Source organism: Dioscorea cayenensis, chromosome 11, assembly GCF_009730915.1.
Source record: "Dioscorea cayenensis subsp. rotundata cultivar TDr96_F1 chromosome 11, TDr96_F1_v2_PseudoChromosome.rev07_lg8_w22 25.fasta, whole genome shotgun sequence".
Classification (NCBI taxonomy): Eukaryota; Viridiplantae; Streptophyta; class Magnoliopsida; order Dioscoreales; family Dioscoreaceae; genus Dioscorea; species Dioscorea cayenensis.
The window spans coordinates 21750157-21771032 of record NC_052481.1 but is presented as its reverse complement, the minus strand read 5'-3'; the positions used below and the strand labels follow the sequence as shown (position 1 = coordinate 21771032).

The window sequence follows — 20876 nt, the reverse complement described above, 5'->3', positions numbered from 1 at the left end:
ATGATAAGAATATGCTTTATAAGTTCATTGTGCATGGTTGTCACTTGTCCTTGTCCAAATCGATTCATATTTTTAATGAAAAAGATAAAGTCAAGAGTCTGGCCAATAACATTTGAATAAGTCCATCTCTTTGATGTTTAATATATATTTGAACAATATTTGTAATATTTGAATAATATTTAAACTTGCAAACCTTATATGGACCATGAAAATTAGAATTTATTTATTTATTTTTTAATATAGTAGATGAACCACCTCAAGACGCGTGGAGTTAATACATTAACAATTATGATAGGTATTTAAGATATCAACAATTTTCATATGTATTTAAGAGATATGATGTTAATATTCTCTCCGTTCCTAAATACATGTTGTTTAAGGATGTTGCACAAAAATTAAAGATAACATTAAATAATCTAAATTTTAACATAAAAAACAACAAAGTTATTAAACTATCCCTCTTTTAAAATCATGTATTTTTTTGAATTATAAATATTACTCTCTTCATTTATATAACTTAGAAAATTGAATATGGGTAAAATTGGAAAAAATAAAATAAATATTGCCTTAATGTTGTAAAACGATAACTATTTTTGAAATAAATTTTTTTCTTAAAACGATATGTATTTTGAAATGGAGGGAGTAATTAAGAGGTGATTGAAATGAATTTATTTGCAATAACGAAAATGAAATGAAATAGAATAGATTTTTTTTATGTTTGATATCACTACTCATGTGTTCTTTAATTGGTTTTGTTATTTTAATTTCCTCACTTTCCTATCATATATTCTATTATTTTGATAATTTTTTTATTTTATTTTAGCAACAAGTGATATCCTCCGTCTATTTTGGTTTATAATACTGCAATAAAAGTCTAAATTGATTATAAGAGTGTTTGCTTGTATACTTCTGAAAAAAAGAAAAACTTTTAATATATATATTTTAAAATTATATTTATTTATATGCCTTTATTTTTAACAAAAAAAAATTATAAATTTTATAAAAAAAATAACTTATCGTTTACCCCTTTTTACATTCATCTCTCTAAAAGGGGAAAAAAAGTCGATACTCAAATTATATTTTTATAAAATTTATAAATTTCCTTTTAACCACATTTTACAGTATTATATAAATAAATTCAATTTTTACAATAGCATACCAACAAATTTTCAGTTTAATAAAAAATAAACAAACTAATAAGCTCATAACCCAATGATGTTGATCTTATTATGAGAAAAATAAAAGTAAAACATTTAAGAGATATCAAGTTTAAGTTCTGATGGACACAATGGTGATAACGGGTCTCTAATTGTGGGTGTGAATTTACTGTCAAAACTTCGAGTCGTCGGCCGCGTGCTGTATGAGATTGCACAAACTAAAAGATCAATTCTCTGCCTGTGTCCATCTCTCATCTATATAGTCATCAACCAATAAAAAAAAAATTGTAGAGGAATCAATTTTCTCTTATCACAAGTCTATTGAGTTTTTAATTTTAAAATTCCCATGGGTTGGAATCTCAAAATTTTCCAGATTAATGTCTTAAGTTTATACATAATTAATCTTAACTAATTAGTCGCTTTTATCTCTAAACATCACTAATTTTTTAAACTAAACATGGTCACTTAAAAACAAGCAATTACTAAGCAACCGCATGTAAGCATGACCAAAAGCTCTATTGACTAAAGACCAGTGCTATGAATCTGGTATAAGACCATTCTTTGTCTTCAAAGTCCTTTCTTGTATGCATTATTATCACATTAAAAACAAGTTTATTGAAGTCAAAAGATTGAAAAACAAGTCTAAAAATTTTAAAATAAGACTTGATGATGTAAAAGTAAAACTCTCACACTGTGAGACATCTGAACAAGATTATGCAGCAAAAAGATTGAAAAACAAGCCTAAAAATTTTAGAATAAGACTTGATGATGTAAAAGTCTCATAATGTGACAAGAAAAACCATGAAAATGAAATCCTTGAATCAGTTCTTATTGAGAATATTAGAAATGAAGATTTCAAGTACAAAGATGAGATATATACAAAGGCATTGTGATGGTTGTTAATCCTCAAAAGATCGGTAGCACACAAGGACTTCTCTGATCCTCCATCGCAAACCAAGTTTCGACGTCTTTGCAGAAAGATATCAATGACTCTTGTGTTATCTGTAAGACGCATGAAAGATTTAATATTATTATCACAATTTTTTTTAATGGTGTCATTCGATATCAATTCGATGTTATTCCACTCACCAATAGAGGAATTTGCTTGTCGATCGCTGCACGGTGTAGCATTTCGACATAACGCAATGCTTCTCTGCACTCTTTCCGGTCGTCAATGTATCGCTTCCGATCTCCTTCTTCTTGATAGTTTTCGTGGCCTCTGCCAGCAACAATCTGAGATACATAAAAATTAAAAGCCGAAAGTCATTCAATAGACTCTAACAAAGTAAAATTCCGTAAGTTAGTATGTTTTACAATAGGCGAGAAAATACTTACAACTATATCGCCATTATCAGCCATTGCCATAGCAGCCCTCACTGCAACTCTTCTTCTATCATGAACAAAAAGCTTATGTCCATTTGGAAGAGGCGGGTAATAATTGTTTTTACCGAATTGCACATAACTTTGCAATGTCCATCCAACTCCAGCCAACATATCATTCAAGATGTTCACTGTTAAGAAAATCAATCAGTGGCTAATTCTGTAAGTTTAAGGCAAGTTTTGGATTCATACAGGGATTTTCTGTCTTAGGATTGTCAGTGGTTAAAATAACCACATCACTTTTATCAGCAGCAATTTTCGTCATCATCGGCCTCTTTCCTGTGTCACTCTCTCCGGCACATCCAAAAACTTGGGTTCAATGCATCAGCAGAAACTCATTGTTAACAAAATGTACCAAATCAATGTAATGGAAGTGCTAGTCAGTATAATTTTAATAACATGTGATGAAAGTAAACAGAACTCTATCTAAATATCAATCGAATTCATACAAGAGAAAACCAAATCAGTTAATTTCACACATGAACACAAACAGACAATGAAGTAGTTCATCGGTGTAATTTCATAACTATATCTGAAGAACAATAAAAATGCATACCAGTGATTAATCTCCGGGCACCGAGTTCTCTTGCAGAATCCAAAACTCTGGCTAAAGCATCTGGAGTATGAGCAAAATCAACCATAACAGCAAAAGGCTGATGCTCATCAATGAGCTCACACCTTCCGGGAACACCACTTACCATTTCAATCCCTCTCACAACATCCTCTAATCTACAATTGACAGCAATTCCGACAGCCACCGCCGCAAGGATATTATACACATTATGCCTCCCAAGCAAACTCGATGACACTTCTACTAACCCCTTTGGAGTACTAATCAAAACCCGAGTACCAAACATCGATAACTCAATCCGCAACGGGAAAACATCAGCTTCCTTACTCTCCATTCCAAATGTGACAACAGGAACATCGGCATTGCCTTTTGCAATGAAAAAAGGCGCATTTGGGTCATCGACATTCACAACTTTCCTATGCTTCTTTGGATCAGACATTTTCACAAACAGCTTGAGCTTACTGTTTCTGTACTCCTCCTCAGTGCCATGAAAATCAAAATGATCTCTAGTTAAGTTAGTAAAAACAGCAACGTTGAACTCAATCTCATCACACCTTCCTAATGCCAAGCCATGAGAAGAGATCTCCATGATCAAGGCCTCAGTGCCATTCTCCAGCATCTTGGCCATGAGCCTTTGTGCAGTCACAGCATCAGGAGTGGTGTTCTTCACCTCTGATTGATCCTCTCCATTGATGAAGTACCCAACAGTGCCAAACATCCCAGTTTTCATCCCCATTGATTCATAGACACTCTTCACCAAATGCGCCGTCGTGGTCTTCCCGTTAGTTCCGGTGATCCCCACCACCGACATCATCATCGATGGGTTTCTATAAAAGCTCGCAGCAAGCGAAGCAAGCACAGCAATGGAGTCTTTCACGATTACCAGAGCTCCACACCCAGGAAGATCATCAAAGTTGAGATTTTTACAAGCAACAACGGCTGTCGCCCCTTTGGATAGGGCTTCGGAGATAAAGCGGTGGCCATCTGTCTTCTTGCCAATGCAGCAGATGAAGAGATCACCAGAGGTAACGTACCTTGAATCAATCTGGATTCCAGTGATGGGAGTGTTGACATCGCCGTGAATGGAGACAAATGTGAGTTTGCTGGTCTCGATGAGCTCAGAGAGAGTCCAAGATATCTCCTTTCGGCGTTGAATAGCTCCAGCAAGGTCATTCAAGGTTGAATCTTCGGAGAACCCATAAAGAACAGTGGGTTTCTCTGCGGCAGCAGTGGAGACGACGAAGGCATCAGTCCCGGCGGAGCAAAGCTCAGGACTGGTGGCCGAGGCGAGGAAGACAGAAGAAGGTCGGCGAAAGGAAAGGGGAGGAGGTATAGAGAAGGGAAGAAGAGGTAAAGCAGCAAAGGAAGCCATTGTGGAGGAGCATTGATGGAGCTTGGGATGAGATATAGGTGGGAAAGAGGCACGAGAAAAACGCAGGGGAGGATAAGGACATGGAGAAAAGCAGCAAGGAGTGGCCAGTGGTGTACTCGTCCGCCATTGGAGAAGCTTCACAGCGAGAGGCACAGTGAGAGAGAGAGAGAGAGAAATGGCTCCAAAAATGAGAGCTTTGGTTTAAACTATAAAAACAAAGAGAACATGCACAGTGCTTTTCACTGTTATTTTGGTTTTTATACTTTTATTTGTATTGTACTGTCAATAAAATAAATTTAAATTTTTTAATGTGTTTAAATATGGATGGATTTTCTCGATTTGTCGGTTTTATAGGAAATTACGGAAAACTTTATAAGATGATAAATCTCTAGGTTTTTTTTAGAAAAAATTATTTGTATAAAGTTTAAAAAAATTTGAAAAATTATAAAAGAAATATCATTTTTGTATAAGTATTGTTTTTTTTATTATTTCTTAAATAAAGGATTACAAATCTAATTTAAATTATTAAATGTAATGATTAAAATGTTATGGGTAATGGTTAAATGTATGTATTGAACTTTTATTTAGAATTTGATGATTACTTATAAAACATGAAGCTCTCTAGCTTGGTAAATGTGGGCCCACTTTATCGAGTCTTATTATTATTATTATTATTATTTGCTATTGTGACATCTTCAAGGTTTTTTTAAATATAACATTTTAAAAATATTTATTATTTTTTAAAAAAAATGGATAAACAATATGCATTAAAAAAAAAAGAAACAGAACAGGGTCCACTATGAGTGGAAACAAATGAAGAAAAAAGAACAAAACGAAAAAGAGTAGAGAAAAACCAGAAAAAAACAATAACCCAATGAGGTTACATAGGCCCAAAAAAGAAAAAAAGCAATTCGATACCAAAAAATATTTTTTCCGATAAAAAAAAGTACAATAAATATTATTTTTATTTTAAATTTTTGAATAAAAAATATAGATGTGGTCCTAACCTTTTTTTTTTTCTTTTTCTTTTGCTTTTAATTTATTTTTTACTTTTTCAAGTTAACTTGCAGCAAACAACCAAAGGGTTCACATTATGTACTTGACTTTATCATGGAAACGAGAGTGAGACATTCAAAAAGTCTCAAATTCAAGACTCATTGAAACTAATAATAGTAATGAGTCACTGGTTGTCAGAAAAACCTCACAATCTAAATTTCTAGTCTCCGATTGAGAGTACACAAATTGGACTATTAATTTTTAATTCATGTATATGCTCTTGATATATAGAGCGCTTATTATTTTTAACAAGTAAAAAAAAATCCTTTATCCGGCTGCAACTTAAAAAACTCTTTATAAGTTATATTTAATATCAAATTTAATTGTTAACATTTTGACCCTGGTAAATTTGTACTTGTTACTAGTCTAACTTAAAAAGATAAAATAAAAATAAAAAAGATTAAAGTAAAAGTAAAAAAATAGTTGAACTAAAAAAAACTTTTTCCACCTCACGTGCAATAAAAACAAAATCCATTGTACCTTTTATGGACCATGCTCATATTGAGAATTTTAATATATAATAATTATATACTCCCTTTTTCATTTTTTATCTGTCGTGGTTAACTGAATCTCACGTACCAAAAAAATTAATTATTTCAAAAAATTTAATAAAAATTTAGTTATTTCAAAAAATTTAATAAAAAATTAGTTATTTTTTTCTAAAATTACCTCTAATTTATATTTTCTCATTTCTCTCTCATATTTAATTCAAAAAAAATTGAATAAAGTGTTAAGGGTAATTTTAGAAAAAAAAATAATAAATGTTTCTTGATATTAAAAAATAACAAATAAAAAAGAAAATGAATTTGTGACAAATAAATAGAAACATAGGGAGTATATGGAAACAGTAAATGATATGATTTCCATGCGAAAAATTAAAATGATTGTATAGTTGAGATGTAAATAAATCGTATGAGATAGTGTGTCCACTTTATGAAAAAAAAACTTACTATGAAAGCAATAATATTAATAAGATAATGTTCATGCTTTGTTCTTGAGAATGATTAATAAAAAAATTTTCATGCTCCAACACTCATATCAAAGAAGCACATATTCAATTAATAAATAATGTAACAATACACTGAATCAATTGGCTTTTGATGCTTATATATGGTTTATTTATGAACATTCAATTTCTGTTATACTTTTGAATCCCAACTTTTTCTAAGATAAGACTTTTAAATTCTCAAACACATTGATTTCTGCTGTTATGATTGAGACAACTCTGCTAATTATGTGATTAGTTATCAACTCATAAAAGCTTAACAATCTATTTTCAAACAACCTTCTGTTGATGTGTTAAGACATTGCTAATCTTTTAAGCAATATTCAATCATGGGGACACCTATATGAATATATAATATTTTTTATCATTTGTATGTGTATGTATACATATACATGGATAAAAGTGTAATAAATTATAAATCACACCTTTTTTTTTAACAAAGAAAGCCGATTATACGTACAATGATATCAGTGTAGGGTCATTTAACCGCTCATAGCCGTAACAGAAGAATTCACGATACGGAAGAAGTCGAGACTGTGCTTGATACTTGTAGTTATTTTGTATATCAATATATAAAAAATTATCAACAGATGTCTTTGTGATTCTGGAGAGCTATCAGTGTCTATACATTAATCATTTAAGAATATAAATAGCAAATGGAGATTAATAATAGAAGAAAATTTATCCATAAAAACTGAGACATCATCAATGGCAAGTAGTAGTTTAAAATGGCAAATAAAGTCTGAAGATGAACCAGAAGGATGCATGATGGGGTTGATTCATATGTTCAGTTTCCGGCCGGGTAAATTTGCTCTAAATTTATTACTGTAATCTTGTTCTCAATTCTTCTTCATTTACATTTCCAATTCAGCATTGTATTTCCTTTGTGCAGGACATGAGAATTCAAGAAATAAGCTTGCGAAACATTTCGATGAAAGGCGTAAAGTTGCTTATGTAAGTGTTTGTTCAAGTTCTTTAGAATTCAGATTTAAACATCAGGAACAACATAATGAGAGAGTTCCATTCAATTTGTCTCTCAAAAAAATTATAAAAAGTTTGAGACATTCCATTGGTGACAATACAATTAACAAAGAGTTCAAGACTAATGATGCCGAGAAGTTTAAGAGGAGAACACTTGGTTATTTCATATATGAAGAACCATGTTTGGCATGATGAGAATGAAACAATGCCTTTGAAAAAGGTGTCGAAAACCTTGGCCGATATGTTCTCCTTGCATGAATGCAAATCACCAGAAGAAGGTACGTGTTTCTCATTTAATATTGAAGTAAACTAAACCAAAAATACATGTTGTTACATACGATGATCATGTCAAAATTATCTTTTTCTAGAAAGCATACAGATCAAAGATAACCGAGAATCAAGTGTCGATGAATCCCGGGTTTTTAAAAGGACTTCATGATGTTGACAAACATGTAAGGTCTGTGTTGGAAGCATCTGGTATCAATTACAAATGAGATTTCAGATAGATTGCGTCGATCATGTCAAATTCTTGAGCCAATTTTGTTCGAAGAAATCGAAACTCTCAAATAAGCCATCAGGTGAACAGAAACTTCTTTTCGATTGCATCAATGAAGTTCTTGTGGAGATCCACGGCATGCTGTTTCATTGCTCGCCAAATCCCCGGCCAATATCGATAGGCGAAAACCTCATTCAAAAAGTTTTTGAAGGCATTGTTCCGCATCTAAAGTTCGAATTTCCGAGCACACTGGAGAAACTGATAACAAGAGATTTAGACAAAACTTGGCTGAACTTGACATTTGAGATTCAAAACATTGTATGTGAGCTAGAAGATGATATTCTTGCAGCTCTAATAGATGAATTCATTAATGTTATAACTTTAGATTAATACACAATTATATCATCCTTCCAAGTACAACACTGCATGGTAATTAATTATAATTTACAAACAAAACATTCAAACACACTCTTTGTCCTCTTAAAAACGAGTATAGAAATTTTTTATAACTTCAGTCGCCATCTTCAATCAAACACTACAAACATAATCCACACATCGATGTCTTTTTTTCTTGGTCAGAAAAAAGTAAAACTTCATATAGCTCCTAGTACGCTTGTTATCATATCTTCTACCTGCAAATGAAAAGAAGTTTCATAAGTGAAATAATATATCGCCGATCTTTCAAACTGCAAAAGAGATTGTAACTACTTGTTTACCTGTCTAGAAGACAGTCCTAAAGCTTTAATGTCGTCTACCTGAAAAACATGTAAATTAACCTCGTTAGAAGTCAGTAACTAGAGAATGGAGGGAAGACATAGTTTAACAGACTTACATCCTTGAAAGGTTCAGTTTCAGATTCACGGAGTTCAATTATGTGAGAAGCTCTTTTCTCTCCTATTCCCTGAATAAGAAAGAAATTAGATCATATTAAATTTAAACTAGAAGCAATGAATGGCACAATTTTAAATATAAAGACTGACCTTAAGTGATTTCAGCTCTTCCCTGTAATTCAATATATAAACAAACAGATGAATGAGAAAGCTTATAACATGGATGAATGAAAAATAATGACTCGCAGTGATTTTGGCTTACTTGTTAGCACTATTTAGGAAAGCCAGACATTCATGAACTAGAGATTTCTGGCAACAAAATAAGTCAACACTATAAGTATTGTAATGTGACAATAGTTATGGATAAATTGCTGTCATAGACTACTTTTAAGGTTTACCTTCAATCCTGTACTCCGTGTTCTTAATCTGTCTTGTGGCGTAAAAGTATTTCCAAATGCTGAATTCTCATCTAAATTCAAATTAAATGGAACTGGAGTTTTTGAATCCATGTGGTCCACATTTACTCCTTTAGTAAATAATGCATCAGGTTGTGGTGTGTTTACTCCTAATGGTTGACAACTTAAAAGCCTCAGTGAGTTTGATATTTCTCTTATCCTCTCACTTAATGGTGGTGAAGATTCTCCGATGTTGCTATTGTCTTTCTTTAGGTCATCTACAAACCGTTCAAAGAAAAATAATCCTTGTTAGAAATTTTTATCAATGCATAATGTTAAAATCAAACATGGCAAATTACCAAGAGGATCTGAAATTGCTGTTTTGTTGATAGTTTGAATGACACTGGGCTCTGTAGCTGGAACAACATCCTTAGTAAACAAGAAAACAAAAAAAACATAATGATTTTCACGTTAGTACTGTGGCATTTGAGATTAAGTTTCTCAAAGAAGGTAATAATATCTTAAGGAAAAAATTGATTTACCACTCTCTCCAACTCTTTGATTGTATTTGATAGTGTAAGAGCAGCCTGCACACAAATGACTCAGAATGATACTGGTATTCCATATATGTAGGAAACTGATGATTTTAAATGTTCTAACTTAGCTTTTAAAATAAACATATCCTACCTCATCTGATGAGGAATGTTCAACAACTTGTGAAATACATTCTACCTCTTCCTGTGAGGAATGCTCTACAGCTTCAGAAGCAATCAAAACTTCATCCTGCAAGGAAGACGGTAAGAATTTTGATGAGTATTGCAGAACTAAAATTTGCTTAAAGCACTAAACTTCACTCAAAATACGTTGTTGTTGGGTCTGGCATATCGATCTAGAATGACAATAATCTCTTTTAAGTTTGTAGGGGTGTAGAAGGATTTAACTACAGATTAAATACAGTAGGTAAACGAATCATTCCTTTTGCTTTACGTGAACCATGCATAAGATTTCCTACATAAAAAATTGAATAATATTGCCAAGTCTTTACTTCTTAAATGAAAAATTCATTTGATATGATTTGTTTGATAAGAGAAGACAATAAGTTCAAAGTAATTAGAAAGGCCAGCAATTGAGATCCGCTGCTGCATCAAATTCCACTTATTCTGATGGACTATGAAATTTTTAACAACAATTTAGATGTTTTTTTTTCCAACAAATGCCTGATGAAATCCTCTAGAAAACAAATACCTGGGTGGAGGCAGTTATACGACTTGAACCATCAAACAACTTCCTGCCATGAAGAAACATCAATTAACAAATTCAAGATGGTAAGATAATGATGTTATTTCATAATTCAGATATAAACATATATCTATCATAGCACAAACCTTAGTGGCATATCTTTTGTATCCTTTTCAACAGAACCGGGCTGAAAATGTCTGACTTTCCTTTGCTGAACTGCACGGCATTTGGGAAATAGCAAGCTTTTGATAAACTCTACAAATCTATCTAACATTAACATTTATTAATTCTCAAAAGACAAAGAAAACAACAAGAATTGCAATGATAATACCTTCCATAAGCTGCTGGAGTGAAACCAACTCCCTTCTTAGTCATTGGCGTAGCATTGTTCCCTTTCTTTCCCATTGACCCAAAATGAATATTTTCATTTTTCTTAGTTGAGGAGTTCATTGAGCCAGTCCTACCGGCAGAAGGGGAACATGGAAGACCTTGCCACAGACTACTCTTATGCTTCCTGGAAGAGTCATGCCGATATTGATTTACCACTTGACATGACCGAGAAGCCATGCTGACTACGTGAGCTGTGTCTTGACATAAAACCGGATTCTGAAATAGAAATGCAAAATTGATTAACATGAAGGGCAATGCAAATGATATCTTGAGCATACTTATCACAACAGTATTCAGAAGACCCAATTCATTCACTTTCAACAGAAATGCCTCACCAAACAAGTAAGCAGCACAGCACTACTTGATTTGCACATGAAGTCCTGCATCAAACGAGTGAGTTTGCTTTCTCGATATGGGACATACGTCTCATTTGCATTCAATGCATAAACCACATTTAGCAGTTGAAACAATGACTTGTTAATCTTTGCACTCTCAGACAAATGAGGCTTAGGGTCAATTATACGCTTAACATCCTCATAACCTGAAAATCAAAACAGAGAAGTGAGATGCTACAATGAAAGGGAAGAAAGAAAACATGATCAGAAATCAAACATGAAGATAAAATTACCTGCTAAATCGATAAAGTTTATCTTTCCCAGGTGGTTAGTGTTTGTTTCCTTGTCCACAGTAGCAACATAGATAATCAAGCCTTTATGGCTCCTCAGTTGTGCATCAGAGTTGCATCTCTTAAAGTACGTTCTTTTAAAATCTGAAACTGATTTCACTGGAACCTGAAAAAACACACATATGCAAACATCTCTAAATCAATTATAAAAACAGTAAAGTAAATTGCTGAAATTTACATATTCCCAAATCATACCCGAGAAAGGCCCTTGAGCTGAATTCTTCTTCCAGCGTCTTCTAAAACAAGTACCTCTTGTTCTTTTGGTTCCAAAACATCATATATATGATCTTGATTAACTTCATAACAAGATATGCTCACTGAACCTCCTCCACTTTCCTCAACAAGTGCTAGAAGCTCAAAGACAGCCATTGGTGCTAAGCCAGAATTCTCCTCAGAGCCCTACATGTCATTGCCACACATAATATCTTCAAATTATTTCTCAAAAGAACATAACAAAACAAGAAAATCATCAAAGATCCTACACCTGAATTGTATGTGTTTTGCCACTTCTACGAGCTCCATGACCAAGAACACATGCATTACTCCCACGCAATACACCACAAAGCAGTGGCTTGATCTCCTTCGAAAAAATCTGATCAATTCTCTCATCTTGCTCATAGCACCAATCCAACTTATAAGATTCATAACGACTGCACACAAAAAAAATTCAAAAAGAGTACTCTTTAATCAATTTGAACAAGAACAAGGATTAAACTGTGATGTTCCTTCTAGCGAACAAGAATCAAGAATTAGGTTATCATCCAAACCTAGCTCTAAATCACAGAAAAAAACTAATATTCACATAAAATTTTCTCCGATCTTACTTCAAAACGCACAAAAAGTAATCCATTTTTCCTTAAATTGAATCACAAACTTACAAAGCAAAAAAAACTCACATTAATAACAAAAAAAAAGAGAAACAAGGTTCGATTAAGAGGCAAAGATTGAGTCACCTTGCAGAATGATCCGTGAAAGAGATCACCGCATGGCCTCCATCTGCTTTCACGACTGAAACCTGAGAACGATTCAACAAGGACGGATCTTTATCAATGAAAGGTCTGATCTTTCCCACTACCCGGACTCCATGGCGGTGCGGGAGGTGCTGAGACCTATGCTTGACGGAATCTCCGGTGATCGTCGCCGACGGGAGAGCCCATACTCCGAGAGATTCAAAATTTTGAATTTGGGAACGTTGGAGAGAATGAAAGAAAAGAAGGCTTTTTATTTAAATGTTTCTTGAAAACAATTATTAGAATATATTAAATATTTATATATTTTTGGAGTCTCTAATTTTGGTTGATTATTATTTAAATTATTTTGAATTTTTAATAATATATTTAGTAATAATATCAATATCATTAATTTTCCCTTATTAATATATAGTTGTTTGATTTTGGAGCTTGACCAGATTATTTTAAAAACATATATATTGTTTATAATATTTTATATATTAAAAATATTTAATAAAACCACCTTCTTCAGGATAACAACCCTTTTATAAAGGTAATATTTTCTTTTAATTTAATTTGATTATTAGTATTATTTATGAGGGTGCTGAAAAAAATAAAATAAAATAAAATAACAATTCTAACACTTTTGCAAACAAACCCCATCTAATTATTAAAATTATATTCTTAAAAGTTACCGTAATGAAAATTAACGGGCCAGTTCACCACTTATGGTCAACATGACAACATAGTTTCTTAGTTTAAAAAAAAAAAAAATTGGATAAACTTCATTGAACTAATTTTCATCAAACATCTGAAAAACCTCAACAGAGATTTTCATTTTCAGTATTTACAAAAAATAATAACTCCACGAGGATTGATTAGAAAATAACTTTAAAAAAATGAAAAACATGAGAAAATGTTGGAAAAAATGATCGGTAAAGTTGAAAAGTATATCATAAGCTAAAAAATAATTTCCCTCAATAACCAAAAAATTGATTAAAAAAAAACACAGAATAAGCTATTCTTAAAAAAATAAAACAAACTTAAATCATAGAATGCATGTGTTAAAAGAAAATAAATAAATAAATAAATAATGACTTTCATCAGCATAAACAACAGTCCAACAATAAGACATTCAATCCCAACAATGGTCTAATAATACCAGCTAAGTCTGAGCCAAACAAATGCAAGCAAGAAAGAACTGAACACAACTGAGTTCTGGCTAAAGCTTTAAATGAAAATTAAACCACTAGTTTAGCTACAAAGAAACTGAAATTCTGAGCTGCTCTATATGGAACTCTGCTCCTCTGCATAAGTTTGTAGAGCCGAAAAACCGGTTGAAGTACCTGTGTTGTAGGAGGATTTCGCATACCTATTCATCGGTCACACACCCATTCGACGCAGACGTCACATTCTTTGATGTACTGAGATAGAAAGGAAGAAATAATTCAGAAAAACAAATGAAATGATAGCGAAGGCAATGGCATATTTCAGAGTTTTGATGCTACCTTATATAGAACTCCTCTTGAGGCCTTATATGCAGGTGGAGTCCAATGCCTTCTCCTCTCTGCCAACTGTTCTTCGGTCAGTTGAACATCCATTCTTCTTTTCTGTATGTCAATTGTGATTATATCTCCATTTTGGACAAGACCAATTGGACCACCTTCCTGTAAAAAGTGTTCCGTCATTTACAATCAGTGGCTCACACTTACTCTTTAGATTCAACAAACATCTTTGCGAACAATTTAACTAAGAATGCACTTGGTTTATTGTGCTTAAGAGAGAAAAATCCTTGCTTATCAGATATTCTGATGAATTAAAGTGCAAAATAATGGATGATGAAAATAGTCAAAGAAAGTTGAAGTACCTGTGATTCAGGACATATATGACCGACAACATATCCATGAGATGCCTCCGGAGAACCTACCATCTGTCAACAAGGCACATTCCTACAGGGAAAGAGAAAATACATTCAAGGCCAAACTAAAGAGATAAAGCATTCAAAGGAAAAGATATTAACTAAACAAAAACATTCAAATAGAGTAGATCAACTTAAATTTCGAACCCAATCAGACCAATATTACATGATGAATTTTAGACTTCAAATTATCAAGGGTTCATCAGTTTAGGAATATAACACAGCTGATCAAGCATGTTCTAACACCAATGAAAACACATCCATATGAAAAATAACAATACCTTCCCAAGACCAGCTCCCATTATTGCACTTGTTGGTGTTAACATTTCAGGCATGCCTGGTCCACCCTTGGGTCCCTCGCCTCTTATAACTACAACTTTGCCCTATAATAGCAACGAAAAACAAGTAAAAGTGAAATCAATTCATCATAGGCAGAAGGAAATACTTTTCGTTAGAATTTAATAAAATAGAAGGTTGTTTTGCAATCTACAACGTGAAATATAGGCATATTGTTTCCAGCCATACCTTGAAATTCATCGGATTTTCTGAAATTGCAGCAATCATTGACTCCTCACCCTCAAACACAAGAGCAGGACCTGTTCATCAATCTCATTAAGTTTTAAGGTAGAGAAACCAATTGGGCATCAAATGACAGCCAACTTACCAGAGAAATATAGTCCTTCTTTGCCAGTAATTTTGGCTACAGAACCCTCAGGAGCAATATTTCCATACAGTATTTGGATGTGTCCTGTTGCCTTGATGGGATTGGATAATGGCCTTATTATTTGCTGACCTTCGGCCAAACCAGGAACAAGTTTAGCATTTTCCGCAAGAGACTTACCAGTAACTGCAAAAACAAAGACGTGCCATTAACTAGACCGAAAGAAACATAACCATGTATAAAGATAATAACACCTGCCTGTCACACAATCCCCATCCAAAAATCCCTCCTCCAAAAGTAACCGAATCACAGCAGGTGTTCCTCCAATCTATTATATTGGTCGCTAAGTCAAACAACAGCAAAAACTGAATTTATTTGTGCTTCTGCAACACCTAAGCATCATCCAACATAAGGATGATTCCTATCAATGCGCATACCTTATGTAAGTCTTCCATCACATATTTACCACTAGGTTTGAGATCCGCAAGAAAAGGGACTTCATCACTAATCTTTTGAAAATCATCAAGAGTCAAACTCAAACCTACAGACCTGAAAGGAGGGCAACTATTAGCAGGCACCTATGAGTCTAAATCTGATACACATGGAGAGTAAGTCTACCACCTTGCTATAGCAATCAAATGCAGCACAGCATTGGTAGACCCACCAAGCGCCATCACAATTCTCATTGCGTTTCTTATTGATTTCTCAGTGATGATGTCTCGAGGTTTCAGGTCCATTTCCAACAAGTTCAAAAGATACTTCCCAACTAAACGGCACTCGTCTAGCTTAAGTGGGTCTTCAGCAGGTGTAGATGAGCTTTATAGAATTAGGGAAAATAATAAATTAGGCTCAAGTTGCCTAAGTTTAGGGAGTTCAAGAACCATAGGCCAGCTTCTGCATTAAACTTACCTATAAGGAAGAGACATGCCCATTGCTTCAATAGCAGATGCCATAGTGTTGGCAGTATACATGCCACCACAAGCCCCTGCTCCTGGGCATGAATTGCGTACAACACTCATGCGTTGGTCATCAGTGATTTTCCCGCTAACATATTCTCCATAACACTGACAAAAGAAAAGTGCCCTGTCTAATTCAAGTTTATAGACCCGAAACACAGATATAATTATTAAAAAAAAACCTGTAAAACAAATTATGAAAATAAGATCAATGCAGTCATTGGCAAAAAAGCAACACAAAAAATGATATGAGCAATTTGAAGCTTAATAAATTAAAGAGACTGAAATATTAATAGCTGACTCAACCAGACAAGCAGAATCAGTGGGCACAAGTGTGGTACCACAAACATTGTGGTGATGTCAGTCATGAAGCACCAAAGTTAACATATAAGTTCATTATATATATTCTAAATCTGAGATGACAGTGTATTCAGAGCACATTAAAGGAAAAAAAACATAGAGTGATATTGTAAGATCAAAATAAGGTCAACCCAAGAAAAAAACAAACAGGCACAAATACCTGGAATGCAGAAATTATATCATAGGAATGGTCTTGAAAGTGACCAGGCTGCAAAAAATGGAACACAGTGAGAAGAAGAATGCCATGAAAACATATCAAAGGTGAACATAGAGAAAAGGTTTCCATACTTATTAGAATCTTTAGTAGCAGCATAGTGCCAAAACAAAAAACTAAGTAAATGAAAAAAATGCTTTTTCAGATGATCACTTTCTCCTTTTAGAGAATGGTTTGTAATTTTGCATCGGTGTTACAAGCGATACATACCTTGACACTATAACTCATGAAGCAATGAGGTGAAACAATTGGAAAGAAAGAATGGGGGAAAATAGTGAATAGAATGAAGCTATGTAACCTTGATTGTTCCACCATAGACCATGATACTAGGCCGATTGAGCCGTCCCATTGCCATTATTGTGCCTGGCATCTGCCCAAAAAAAATAAAAAAAAAGGAAGCTGAGCTTGAAACATGAGAATATAATAAGTTTCAACATGAAATGTAAAAAAGAAAAGGAAACCAAAAGAAACACAGTGATGTAAAAACAAATTGAAACAAGAGTAATAACATCATGAAAAAACCTCAATTATTTGTCCAAGTAGTGAGCTTTCATAGAGAAATATCAACTTTCTTTTTCCAAGATATGACAAACAGAAAGCAAGTAGAATGGAAAATAAAAAATGCATCTAAAACTGTTAATAAAAGAAATCAACACATAATCGAGGCATTGAACAAAAAAGCTTACTATTTTCAATGAATTTTGTAGTCCCATGTACCGCTAAATCTACCAGATTCAAAAAATTAGAAAAGGCACAATTTTTTATTACACATTCCAGATTTTTTAAAAAAAATTCTGAAAATTTTCGCAACAGAACACAAATCACTTAGACGATGAACTGAAAGGGAAGGAAAGGCAAAAAGCTCACATTTTTATCGCACCCTGGGATGGAAACATTGCCATCGTACCACTGCGCCGCCATAACAGTCTCAATACTATCAGCAATGAGATCTCTCGACTGAAGACTATAACACATACCTCTGGTTCCCATGGAAATCGCATCACTGACACCTATGGTGTTGAACCGGAATCCGACCATCCCAGCCTCTCGCACGCCCTCACGAACAGCCTCAGCGAGCTGCATGAGATGCATGTTGCAAGTGTTGCCCTCATACCACACAGAGGAAATCCCCACCTGGGGCTTCTTCATGTCCTCATCCGATAAACCCACACCATAGAGGACGGCTTGCGATCCGCCTTGGGATTTCGGTTCCGTGATGCGGGAACTGTAGCGATTGAGCTTGAGAGGCGACGCCGCTGGCGGCGGCGACGACTCGACCTCTGGAGTGGAAACTGAGGCGCGGATGGAGGAAGGACGGTGGAGGAGACGGTGGGGGCCAAGGTAGGAAGGTGATGAGATAGCTACGGATTTCATCACGGCGGCGGAGGCGGCGGCGGGAGGCTACGGCGGCGCTAGGGTTTAGTGGATTAGCTAGAAGCGGGGAAGTGGATGAAATGAAGAGGTTTTAGCGAAGTGGCCTTTGAAAAACGGCTTTGAATATGGATCGTTGGATTTGACAGCTGGCATAGATCAGATGGATTTCAAGGCTTGAGTAGAATGCTATTGTTATCCAGGGAGTCAAGACAAACAAGTCACGGGATTTTGTTTCATTAAAAATTAATTTTTATTTTAATTTCATGTTTAAATTATTAAATTAAGAATTCAAGAATTTAAAATTTTAATTTAAGACGGTAATATTCACCGGTCCAACTACCGCTCTTTTTCATTCTTTTTCATTATCTTCTCTGTCTTCTTTTTTTTTTATCTCAAGCATCTTACCACTGTTGTTTTTGTGTTATTATTTATATTATTTTTTATATTGTATGTTTATATGTTTTTTTAATAAAATTATAATTTATTTATTTTATTAAAAAAATAATTTTTTCAAAAAATATTTGACTGAGACGTAATAATTAATCAATCTTCACCATCATCAAAATTAATCATATTTTTCTTATAGGAATGTTACAGGGACAGAAGCAAAGGACTAAAGCTGAAAGATCTCATGAGTGTTGATAAACATAGTCTAAGGTTTCTGAAACTTGAGAGCATAATTATGATGATACAATAGTAAGCAACAACCTGATAAACACATTCAACTAATCACCAACGCTTCTAGGTAGTACAAACTCTTGGCCTCATTGTAGCCGTTGATGTTGATGTAGTCACCTTTGTTTGTTTTTGGTGGTTATTTTTTTTTCCCTTTTTCTTAAGATATTGTCTAGTCACTCACAATGATTATGTCTTCCTTCTTCTATCATCGGTCATATTTTTATATGTACTGTTTATTTAATTTAATAAATTTATAGTTTATTCATATTTAAAAAAAATTAAGAATTTAGTGGACATCATCTGTGTTTTTTTAATTTTTTTTTTATATTTTTTTATTCAATATTTTAATGAAATGATAAAAAATAAGCCTTGATTTGTCTTGAAGAAGATGATATACAAAGCTAAATTTTAAGATTTAACAAGATTAAATTGTCGTTAAAATAACAAAATTTCCAACTTTTCTTTATGCAAGTGCAAAGGAGTAGTGCATTTCCAGATGGTTTCCGGTGAACTAGTGTTTAAGAAGCCTTAGATTGCCTGGATTTTTTTTTTTGCTAATTATAAAAGTACACGTGGCTCTTTGGAGATGAATTTTGTATCATTAATTAGTATATATATATATATATGTCAATGTTTGTTTGTGTTTTAACACTCAGTTGGATATTAATTTATGTATGTATGAGTTAATCACTAGTTATTTTCTAGTAAAAAATTGGACCAAAGTGAACTCAATATTGTTATGTAAACAGCTTCAAATATTGGGTGATGATCTCATGGACATGGTCCATCATTTTTAGCCGTCTAATCCCCTTAATTTAGCAGCTGACAAAGTAAAAAATAGTAATATTTTTATCTAATAATTAATTTATTTTTAATTATATATCAAAACAAATATCAAAATTTATAAAATCATAGTTGTGGATCAGCTATGTCTAGTTCCATAATAATTACGATGAAATTGTATCCACAAAATTATTATTATCCAATATTAAATTCATGAACAACGAGACCACCTTTCATTCTCCGCCCATGGCCTCCCCCTCCACCGGAGCAATGGAAAGATGAATATGATTTCAAAAACAAGCAACAATAAGCTCATTATATTGTAGCAGGAGTGTTCCTTGATGACAATATTACATCCACTGGAAGGGAATAATACAAAAATGGAAAGGTGGTTGCCGGTGGATGAGAATGGAAATGGGACATATATATATATATATATATGTATATACTGCGGGGTGAACCACTAGAGACCCAGGGACGTGCACAAGCTTCGGTGGACACAAGTGGGGACGGGTCCGCACTCACATGGGCGCTGAAACCACCCGTACACAACCACTATTCACAACTCCCAAAAATGTGCTTTCAGTCGAGAATCGAATTCTCACCACTCGGTGAGAGCTCTATCGGTGACTCATATACTAATATACCCGAAAATTATTGGCCAAACATTGATATAGTTGTTCCTTATGCTCATCTTGCAGTTTATAGAGTTTGTGAATTCTATCACTGTGCTGATACTGACATGCACAAACTTACAAGTTTTTGTTAATTATTACAAACCAAAAATCAAAATAAGCAATTGATGCATCTGATCAGGGACTGAATGTTATGGTTTAGACAAACAGAGTACAGTGTTCAAACACAAGAGTATTGGCAATGGTGGTTCCATTAATGGAGCAGGTGTCCGGTCAAAGAGTGGTGAGAAACCCCATCTCTGTCAGTCTGTCACCTTTGCACAGGGATGTCCTCCACTTGTCATCTCTTAACTCTAAGTCTTCTCTTAATTAGTCTTCGGAATTTCTTTAAATATATACTAATTAACATTTGGTTTAATTCATAAAAGATAGTGATTAAGATTGAATGGATAAATCAATCTTTGTCTCTTACCTGTTGGTCTTGAATCTGGATGGTATATATAAAGTTTGTTAGTGCTCCACTAAAACATATATAGTGGGGAGTAGTGGGCACATATATCACCATTAATTTCCTCAATGTAGATATAGCACCAAACACATCACACTCTTCTAAAGTTAAACCTACATGTTTCCAATATAACAAGAAGTCTTTACTCTTCTCTTTGTCAGAATAATATAATCAAATTAAGAATGGAATAAAAGTGAACAAAGTACACGTAAAACACTCCACTTAGAAACATTCCAGTCAAGAAGCCGGCAGTGACGTACGTGTTCTTTTATTTCTATTTC

At 33.7% G+C, this 20876-nt stretch overlaps 3 protein-coding genes and 1 long non-coding RNA gene across 5 annotated transcripts; 1 reads left to right on the top strand and 3 right to left on the bottom strand.

Annotated features, from left to right (window-relative positions):
• Window positions 1-1962: 1962 nt before the first annotated feature.
• On the bottom strand, window positions 1963-4635 carry LOC120271961 (UDP-N-acetylmuramoyl-L-alanyl-D-glutamate--2,6-diaminopimelate ligase MurE homolog, chloroplastic-like). The gene is made up of 5 exons (XM_039278652.1): window positions 3094-4635; window positions 2730-2846; window positions 2493-2668; window positions 2247-2390; window positions 1963-2159 (listed from the first exon to the last, which is right to left on the bottom strand). The coding sequence occupies exons 1-5, from the start codon at window positions 4478-4480 to the stop codon at window positions 2064-2066; spliced, it is 1920 nt and encodes a 639-aa protein (XP_039134586.1). The 5' UTR covers window positions 4481-4635; the 3' UTR covers window positions 1963-2063.
• A 2595-nt stretch (window positions 4636-7230) lies between these two features.
• On the top strand, window positions 7231-8439 carry LOC120271755. Of its 2 annotated transcripts, XR_005540053.1 has the most exons (4): window positions 7231-7344; window positions 7435-7496; window positions 7598-7801; window positions 7892-8439. It is a non-coding gene; the product is annotated as an uncharacterized LOC120271755 (long non-coding RNA). The 2 variants fall into 2 exon arrangements; XR_005540052.1 differs by having other exon boundaries at window positions 7435-7801.
• Window positions 8440-8588: 149 nt separating this feature from the next.
• Window positions 8589-13171, bottom strand: LOC120271780 (kinesin-like protein KIN-10C). The gene is made up of 18 exons (XM_039278455.1): window positions 13167-13171; window positions 12512-12775; window positions 12043-12208; window positions 11754-11957; window positions 11502-11664; window positions 11209-11414; window positions 10815-11089; window positions 10630-10746; window positions 10490-10532; window positions 9932-10027; window positions 9787-9831; window positions 9604-9673; window positions 9248-9522; window positions 9112-9158; window positions 9000-9021; window positions 8852-8920; window positions 8736-8774; window positions 8589-8651 (listed from the first exon to the last, which is right to left on the bottom strand). Exons 1-18 carry the CDS (start codon window positions 13169-13171, stop codon window positions 8613-8615), a joined length of 2145 nt encoding a protein of 714 aa, XP_039134389.1. The 3' UTR covers window positions 8589-8612.
• A 416-nt stretch (window positions 13172-13587) lies between these two features.
• LOC120272285 (dihydroxy-acid dehydratase, chloroplastic) lies at window positions 13588-18083 on the bottom strand. Its single transcript, XM_039279079.1, is given in 14 exon segments — window positions 13588-13932; window positions 14017-14175; window positions 14376-14417; window positions 14419-14457; window positions 14708-14809; window positions 14952-15022; window positions 15091-15273; window positions 15346-15415; window positions 15525-15636; window positions 15709-15903; window positions 15997-16151; window positions 16564-16611; window positions 16916-16987; window positions 17485-18083. Coding segments are annotated over 14 exon segments (1803 nt in total). The 5' UTR covers window positions 17992-18083; the 3' UTR covers window positions 13588-13884.
• Window positions 18084-20876: the final 2793 nt, after the last annotated feature.